The 9,098-nt window shown below is 40.8% G+C and overlaps 1 protein-coding gene across 1 annotated transcript; it reads left to right on the top strand.

Moving 5' to 3' along the window:
- The first annotated feature begins 1,300 nt into the window (after positions 1–1,300).
- lmf2a (lipase maturation factor 2a) lies at positions 1,301–8,860 on the top strand. The gene is made up of 14 exons (XM_083917296.1): positions 1,301–1,470; positions 3,123–3,376; positions 3,472–3,500; positions 3,754–3,947; positions 4,184–4,362; positions 4,536–4,674; positions 5,199–5,327; positions 5,429–5,534; positions 5,659–5,755; positions 5,872–6,054; positions 6,232–6,400; positions 7,430–7,541; positions 7,851–7,959; positions 8,060–8,860. The coding sequence occupies exons 1-14, from the start codon at positions 1,377–1,379 to the stop codon at positions 8,441–8,443; spliced, it is 2,178 nt and encodes a 725-aa protein (XP_083773422.1). The 5' UTR covers positions 1,301–1,376; the 3' UTR covers positions 8,444–8,860.
- Positions 8,861–9,098: the final 238 nt, after the last annotated feature.

Below are 9,098 nucleotides of genomic sequence, written 5' to 3'. Positions count from 1 at the left end.
AAATGCTAAATGAATTATTATACCAATGCACTCTCAATTAACCAATATGTTGGTTGATGACTGCAACTAACAAGGCTACATTGCTTTTAAAACTGCACGTTTTGTTTTTTTGTGGCTAAATCTGCCCATGGCACCCAATGCTACAGGGCTGATTAATTATTTTTTAAAGCTAATTTATCATCAAATAGTATGAACAATTGAAAAAGGAACAAAAAAACAAAACAAAGCGACATGTCATTTCGATGTGTGCCTTTGTCATGTCTTGGAATGTCTAAGGACAAACATTAGGGAAAGTTACTGAATGTACTTTGTATAAAATTCAATAACTGATAAACATTTTTGTTGGATTCAACATATGACAGTCTCAACATATATTTTTAATTCAATTAAAAATGAATGAAGATGATGAAGTTGCCTTGGACATTTTGACTTTATGTATATGGAATTAACCTAGTAATATGAAGAGATTAATTATATTAAATGTATTATTGTGAGAGACGGAGCCAAAAGAATACATTTCTCATCAAAGTCATACCTTACTGTAGTTTTAGCAAAAGTAATTTTTTTTAAAGCTTTCCAAATGGTGATACAAAATGGACAACTATAAAATAAAGGGATGATACTTTCACTATCTTTGTTTACCAAAGGAACAGCTGTCATCAGTGTCAGTAAATTTGGATATGTATGTAGTAGTAGGACAGAAGTTATGTAATAGCTTGATGTAATTCTCTGTTTTAGAAATTAAAAATGTAAATGGGACAAGCCAAGCTCTACTCCAGTTTGTCTCATTGAAGAGCAAATTCCAATAAGTCTTTCCTCGAGGGGTTATTTTCCTTTTGCTCTGAAAGCATCTTCTAATATGTTTATTGGTACATTTGTAACTAATAAATTAGAATCCATCTAATTGATGACTCTAAAAATTGCCCGTATGTGTGAGTGGTTGTCTGTCTCTGTTCGTCTCTATGTGCCCTGTGATAGACTGGCGTCCTGTCCAGGGTGGACCCCACCTCACGCCCGATGTCAGCTGGGATCGGCTCCAGCACCCCCGCGACCCCGACCCCGGGATAAGCGGTTGAAGATGAATGAATGAATGAATAAGTAAAGTGTCTGTTGAGGGTTAATAACCCCGTGTAGATTACTACAGACTGCACGTTTTTGTCTGATGCTACCTGAATGCAGCATGGCGCTCAAAGGGAGTGCAGCAGCGACAACCTGAGGCCATTTGGGTGAACTTCTCGTCGCTACGTGTCCCCGGGCTACGTTAAAATCCCACTCCCTGTTTCCCGTCCTGCTAAGGGAACAAGACAGAAGCAACTCGGCAGTCAAAGCAGCAGCACCGGCGGCTGTCTCATCCACCGAGCAGCTCGGTCTCAAACATGGGGGAAGTCGTCCTGCCACGACGCATGTTCCTCTGGAGCATGGCGGCCATCTATCTGGTTGCTTTTGTGTCCTTGTACGTGCAGATACCAGGTGAGACTCGAAACTTTGCTAACTGTGTGGAAGCTAGTTCACTTAATTCACTGCTACTGGTATACGTTAGCTTGCTAGCTGGAGACTTAGCGCCAGACTTAGTGGTGAAGAAGTTTACCTGCGCCTGGGTAAACTTTACGAGCTAATAGCTGCTGAGAGACCACACCTGTTTTAAAGACCCACACGAGACAGTAATGTAGTGCACTACAGTACCCACAAACACTCTGTTTTTATCAGTTAACGACATGGACGTATGGTTAAGGATAGATCACGTTATCATGTTTATTCGCCCACGCCCATGTGTTTTAGGCATTTTTTGCAGAGAACATGGTATTTGACATTTACCCGTCTTATTCATAAAACAACACCTCTGCCTCAGGTTGTGCAGAATTAAAACAAACTACAACATTTGAAAACAATAAATACAAATGTTTGAATAAAATATTAACATAAAATTTGCAATTGCAAATTACAATTAAACATATCTAATTATGAGTTACTTATTTTCACCTAACGTATTCTTCCAGTGGTTCAAACTTTGTTTATTATCAACATAAATCACAGTATTGAGACCTACTGTAAGTCCAAGAGAAAAGGGTAAAAGTATGTAAAAGTACTGTATAGTTTTCTGCAATTAATTCCAAATATATTTAAAATAATTCATAAATGTATTAATAATTTTTATACAGTTTTTTAAACTACAAATCTGTCATTGAATGGCATAAGCAGATTTTATTCAAGTATGTCCAATTAAATGCTCATACAGCAATTGGATCACATAAACTATGTTGCATACTTTGTCTTTCCAGGTGTTGCACACACACACACACACACACACACACACACACACACACACACACACACACACACACACACACACACACACACACACACACACACACACACACTTTGAAATGACATCACATTAAAAATGAATATCTGGTATTCATCTCTGCATGAGGCTGATAACCTGTAGTACCGATCGATCCACTCACAGATAAGGCTGGTGAAAAAAACAAGCTGATTTAAATGAGTCGAGAAACATAACAAATGCAGATGATTCCATACAGTGCACAATGAATCACAAATTTTTTTATGTTTATGAAAATGATATAAATCATATTACGGCTGGGTTTTGCCTACAACCTCATAATATGATATGTACAGACATGATACAGAGGCCACAGTTCGATTTGATTCAGTATTGTTTCTATTGGGGATATTTCAGTTACAAAACCACTTTGGCTTGGATATGGAAGATTCTCAGAGCTAATGCTGTAAATTGTACAAGGAACCCTCTAACCTGGTGCATCATTAAACATATTAATATTTACATTAGGAATTGAACCCAAAATAATTACATTAATGTCCTTTTAAAAAACAGCCTTCACATTTTTCCCTCGCTAAAATCGAGTCTAAGTTTGAAACGTTATTAATCCATCTACCCAGCAAGTTAACATGATATGATCTTCTAGTTTCATATGATACCAATAAAATATATTTTTTGTGAATAAATATCAGAACATTAAAATGAAGATTGATTGGAGCTCCGCAAATCGTTGTTTTTTTGTTGTTTTTTTTATAGTTTTTTAAACCCAGCCCTAAATCATATGCTGCTTATATTGATTTCCCATCTTTATGTCTATTTCTAGGTCTCTATGGTAATGATGGGCTGCTGCCTGCTCGTTGGCAGCTGCGATACAGCGGTAAGTCCCTGGGGGAGCAGCTGCTGTCCTCTCCCACACTGCTGTGGCTGGGACCTTGGCTCAGCTTGGACACGCACACCACCATGGAGCTGCTCTGTCTTATTGGTGCCGCACTGAGCCTTGCTGCCACGCTGGTGGAGGCTCTGCGAGACAGCGTGGTGTTTTTCTGCCTCTGGGCCCTGTATCTGTCCATGTACCAGGTGAGTTTAACCGTATTGACTGTATCTAGTTTATTTTCTTAGGTAGCTGTCATGGTGTCCCTTCCCTCACTGGACACTTTTGTTTCTCATTTTAGGTGGGCCAGGTTTTTCTCTACTTCCAATGGTGAGTGGTGATTTGTAGATTTTTATTTTATACAATTAACACAATAGTGTTATTTTAAAGGATCCAAGATATTTTTGGCAGTTTGCTAATGGCTTTATTCCATCCACAGTCCATTGTTTGTAACACTGTAGTAATGTTTATCTCTGCTGCTGTGCAACAACACTGTAGACATCAACAAACTAGAATGACAACCCTGGTTACCTCCTCTCTGCCCGTCTTGTCGGTGATGATCTTTCTACTTATCACGTTCCAGGGACAACTTGCTTCTGGAGGCAGGGTTCCTCTGTATTCTCGTTGCACCACTGACCATAATCGGAGGTTCACGAAGGGTCAGAGCGCATGATCGCGTGACCTTCTGGCTCATCCGCTGGTTGCTGTTCAGGCTCATGTTTACCTCTGGTGTGGTGAAACTCACGTCTCGTTGTCCCACGTGGTGGGGGCTTACAGGTATGTAGGAGTGGAGAAGAGCGTTTTTGTGTACTTTTAAAGTGTGTTGGGCGGGTCTAAGTGTTGAGAGTGTGACATTACTACATTTTGAAAACTGCAACTGACATCTCAGACACTGTAACCGACATCAGCACATTCAAGTGTCAAGGGTTTTGTATTTCCTTTTGTCCACGAGCCATCAGGATCTTGTCTATTTTTCATTGGATGACCTTTCTTTTCCACTGTGTGTTGAACAGCTCTGACGTATCACTATGAGACTCAGTGTATCCCAACCCCACTGGCCTGGTTTGCCCACCAGTTGCCAGTGTGGTGGCAGAAGATGAGTGTGATGGGGACCTTTGTTATAGAGATCGCCGTACCTCTGCTTTTCTTCAGCCCACTTCGCAGACTCCGTCTTGGGGCTTTTTACTTGCAGGTGAGTAGAAATTCAAGTGCTCCCCACAAACTGGCAATGTAATGTACAATTAGAGGAAGGCACAGTCATGTAGAGCACAGTCCTTAATTCATACAATAATCTCTCCCTTCTCGAATAGCTGCTTGGTTTTGTGCAGCACAAGAAATGATTGGTTAATTTTTTTTGTTGTGTAGGTATTGCTTCAAGTGCTCATCATTTTGACTGGCAACTACAATTTCTTCAACCTGCTGACTTTGGCCCTCTGTCTGTCACTCCTGGACGACCAGCATGTACGCTTCTGGCAGCGCAAGTCAGAAAGCAACAGCAACAATGGTATGATTAACAGATCAGCTGTATATTAAGGAAAATCTGTATCACTATTGCCAGGTCTTAATTGGCTTGTATTATACAGTGTGCATGTAATCGTCCAGATACACACGTGTACTTCGATTAGTTGGGAAAGAAAATGGGGAGAAATGTCGATCATTGATTCCCAAAGCCCGAGATGACGTCCTCAAATGTTTTTTGTTTTGTTCACAACTCAAAAGTATTAATTTTACTGTGAGAGGAAGGCAGAGACCAGAAAACACATTTAAAGGGATACTTTACTTATTTTAATCAAGGTCTGTGTCATGGCCATGTGGGTATTGTGTTCAGAAGAATGGTGTTTGGCTTGTCTTGATTGAAGTCACATTACCATGAAACACACCTGGATTAAAATCAGCAAAATGTTGCTTTTAAGAAGCTGGAATCTGATTTTACCCAAATCAATTATCAGAATTGTTGCAGATAATTTAAATATTTTGCAACTAATGGATTAATCTTTGTAGCTCTAATGATGTTCTTTGACTCGTCAGACTCCACGTGGTGGTCCTGGTTGTGTTACCTGCTGGAGTTGGCAGTCTGGTCTCTCATAATCTTTGGATCAATTGTATTCTTTGACCTGAAGCTGGATACAACAAAGTACAGCATCTCCTCCAGGACAGGTAGGTTGTGTGTGGGTGTGTGCATGTATATGCATGTTCATGTTTTTCCATAGGAACTATTGCATTTTGCAGTTTTTATCTTTACATTTTTGTCCTTGCAGCATTCACATACCACCAGTTTAACCAGTTTCTGAAGACGGTCACTATCCCCTCTATCTGGATTGGTGTCCTCTCTCTCACCTGGGAGATGGTCACAGCCATGTTCAGGTAGGACCCTCCCTGCGGGTGTGTGTGGGGGCTTGATTATGTATTGCATGTTGTACAAACCTAAATAATTGGGATTATTGAATATTTCTGATTCTGATAACAAACATAATGTATTTTCTTCTAGGTGTGCGTGTGTCTCTGGTTTCCTGAAGAGGTTTTGGGGATCTGTCCAGTGGACTGTGTTTGCTGCTGCCACCGCTGCTATGTTCACTATTAGTCTGGTGGGTTGAACTTCATATCATAAAGCTGATGAATCATATATTATAATTGATAATAAATGTTTCTTCCAACCTGGTTCATATCACTCTTTATGCTGACATTTGTTTTTCTCTTCCAGGTGCCATTCACCTATATAGAGTTTGACTCTAATGCCAGGCTGTGGCCGGGAGTGCGTCAGGCCTACGAGACAGTGGATCGCTACCAGCTGGTCAACTCTTACGGCCTGTTCAGGAGAATGACCGGCGTCAGTGGGAGGCCAGAGGTTGTCATCGAGGGAAGCAACGATGGAGTCTCATGGACGGTGAGGGGAAAAAAAGTTATCATGGACGATAGTTTAACCATGTCACATAAGGTGCTCCCACTTTAAACAATCTGTAACTGCAGAATTATACCATGGCAGGCATTTATGAACAATTTCATCATATTAATTGTGCAGACTGACTGTAGTAAGTTATTCCTTTCTTTTTTCTTCTTTTAGGAGATTGAGTTTATGTATAAGCCAGGCAATCTAAGTGCACCTCTTGCTGTGGTGACACCTCACCAGCCCAGGTTGGACTGGCAAATGTGGTTTGCTGCGCTCGGGACTCACACACAGGCTCCATGGTTCACCAGCCTCATGTACAGACTGTTGCAGGGCAAAAGAGATGGTATGCATCCTCAAGACTGCCGCAGTTTATTTTATTGTTGCGTTCCCTGTCCCTTCCTCACTTTTCTCCCCCTGAAGTACAGTTCACCACAGAATCAAATCTAATATCACTGCACTTCTTTATAACTTTCAATGGTGCTGCACTTCTGTTTTACAGTTATAAGGTTATTGAAAAAGGCCTTCAGAGACATTACTGACTAGGTTGGGATAAGAAGTGAATCTAGCCTAAGATCATTGCAGCTGTGCCCTACCCAGGAGAAGATACAACTCGGGCACGGCTCAGTGCGCCAAAACTGGCAATAAAAACGCAAAAGCCAGCTCTTATAAAAGTGCAAATGGAAAAGGTCTAAATGTGTATAGAATTTGAAAAACTAATACTGACACAGGAGAGAAACTAAAATTTCAACCAAAGAGATTCAGTTAGAGATTATTTTAAAAACATCTTTCTCTCTGCTCTCTAAGAAGGGGGGGGGGGCATGGGTTGGCTGTCGGCAAGATGTCACTGCAGGCCTCTTGGCGCACGCTTTCGCCCTACTCCGTAGTAGTTTCATCTTGGGTGCGGCTCGGTGTGGCTTGGGGTGCTAAATCTGGCAGGAGAAACACAAAATCGGCACAGCCAAAAGTCCAAAGGGAAAAGGCCTATATGTGGATTCTAAAAAGTTCTCCTCAGTGCCACTGGGGGGCACCATCGAAAAATTGCAGACACTAATGCATGCACTGCCATGCCCTCTTTACTTTGATGAAAACAAAATACTCCATGACAGTTTCTCTAGAAATGATTCTCTAGATAGAGTTGTGCTAAGTTACTGCTCATTTCTCTGTGCTGATGGGGTGTTAGTGTGGGACACAGCACAACCTTGTTACAATCTTGGACCAGGGCTACAGATGCTAAAATGTTTCAACCCATAGAGCACAGTGCAGAAAATGTATCAATGTTATGTATCAATTACCATTAATAAGAGCGGCAGTGATTGTTTTGTGCTTTACACGGATTAACAGTTCTCTAACAGCTTTGTTTTATGTTCTGCAGTGATAGAGTTGATCCAGACAGATGTATCACAGTATCCGTTCCACCAGCAGCCTCCGGCCTACCTCCGAGCCCACCGTTACAGATACTGGTTCACTGAACCAAAGGCTGACAGGTCAGTCCTCTCTGTCTGTCTGTGTCTTAATGCATTTACAGGAACGGAAGAAATTAATGTTATTGGCTTTGAGGTAGTCTCTGTGCTGAAAAATGTCACTCAGCACACAAGGGACAAACTCCATAAACACCTACTAACATGATTCAAATAAAAAAAATTCAGCAGTTTTTTATTTTAGAATGAACTTTAATTTAGTGAGTTAAGGCACTGTAGGCATTTTTAAGTTCACTTTTAAGTTTGTTTTTCCTGTGTGGACCTACGTCCTCAAAGAAGCAGGATATTTACAGTTTGGCTGGTCTTTGTTGTCAGTTCCTACCCACAGCGTTGGTGGAGAAGGGTGTATGATGAGGAATTCTATCCCACAGTGCACTTGGGCAGCACCTTCCTGGAGAGCATGCTCAATCAATATGGACTCAAGGTAAATTTATTCATGAGATGAAGAATGTGTTGAGGAAATGTTCCTTTTCATTCTTTCATCTAATGAATGCTGATTAACATTCATCTTTATTTGTCTTTAGGATAAATCACCTCCACGTCGTGTTTCTAACACGACTGTTGCTCAGGCGGTGAGGTGGGTGCGCTCTCAGGTCAAAGGTGTTCCTGCCCACATACTTGTCTGGACCCTTGTTGCTTGCAGCGCCACCCTCTGTCTGCTCCAGGGATGGCAAAAGAGGAACAAACAGACAGAACGGACCCCACTCACTTCCGAAAATGTACCTGACGGCTCTTCAGAACTTTGTGGGAAGTCAGATGAACAGCAGGCAGCGCAGGAGGAAGAAGAGGAAGATTCAGAGGACAGTGTAGATGAGGTGGAGGAGGGCGAAGGAGAGGAGAAACACACTGTTGATGAAGATGAAGAGGAGGAAGATGGGAAAGATGAGATCCTTAAAAAGAAGTTTTGAAAAGGATGTAGGTAATCTCGTAGTAGACTGTTCACCACCACCTGCCTTCATAAAATGTTACCAAAACGACCAAAGATTTGTATTATTTGTTAATCCTGATCAGCCAATTATGGAAAAATAAGTTTACATGTCACCTCCCACCTTCGCACACTGCAGTACATGTTTCACCAATCACTTCATTCAACAGATCTTGCCAGATGATTAAAACCTTCCTTGTTGGTTCTCTTGAACATTCAATCAAATGGCAGATGAAATCTTGTTGAAAGAAGAGAGAAATTTAGAATTTAAAATATAAGGCCCCGTCTGTTAAGCCCATTAAGAAACAAAAAGTTATGTTGTTCATGTTCCGCTTTGTTGCACTTGGCGTGTGTGTGCGAATGTGATTTTTCGCTACTGTGGTCTGTTGCATCTTTTATGTACTAAACTAAAACACCTCTGCACTTTTTCTTGTTTCCACAAATGTGTCTTTTGTTTCTGTCAATGTTGCAAATGAAACAAGTTGATGTAGTATTTTTATAATGTTTTTATCACATTAAAGTACATTAAAATACAAACTTTTATACGCAAATTTTTATCTGAAAATGTGTAACAATCATGATATAGATAGATGGATAGACAGTTCAAGTTATTAAAATGATCTGTGTGTCAGTATACA

The sequence above is a fragment of the Echiichthys vipera genome, assembly GCF_963691815.1.
Source record: "Echiichthys vipera genome assembly, chromosome: 7".
Classification (NCBI taxonomy): domain Eukaryota; kingdom Metazoa; phylum Chordata; class Actinopteri; order Perciformes; family Trachinidae; genus Echiichthys; species Echiichthys vipera.
Note: the sequence above shows the minus strand (reverse complement) of the source record. Positions and strands in the feature narration are given on the sequence as shown.

Coding starts and splice junctions, on each gene's coding strand:
- lmf2a (XM_083917296.1), top strand. CDS start 1,377: ATGGGGGAAGTCGTCCTGCCACGACGCATGTTCCTCTGGAGCATGGCG. Junction 3,501..3,753: donor GTTTTTCTCTACTTCCAATG/GTGAGTGGTGAT, acceptor ATCACGTTCCAG/GGACAACTTGCTTCTGGAGG. Junction 6,055..6,231: donor ACGATGGAGTCTCATGGACG/GTGAGGGGAAAA, acceptor TTCTTCTTTTAG/GAGATTGAGTTTATGTATAA.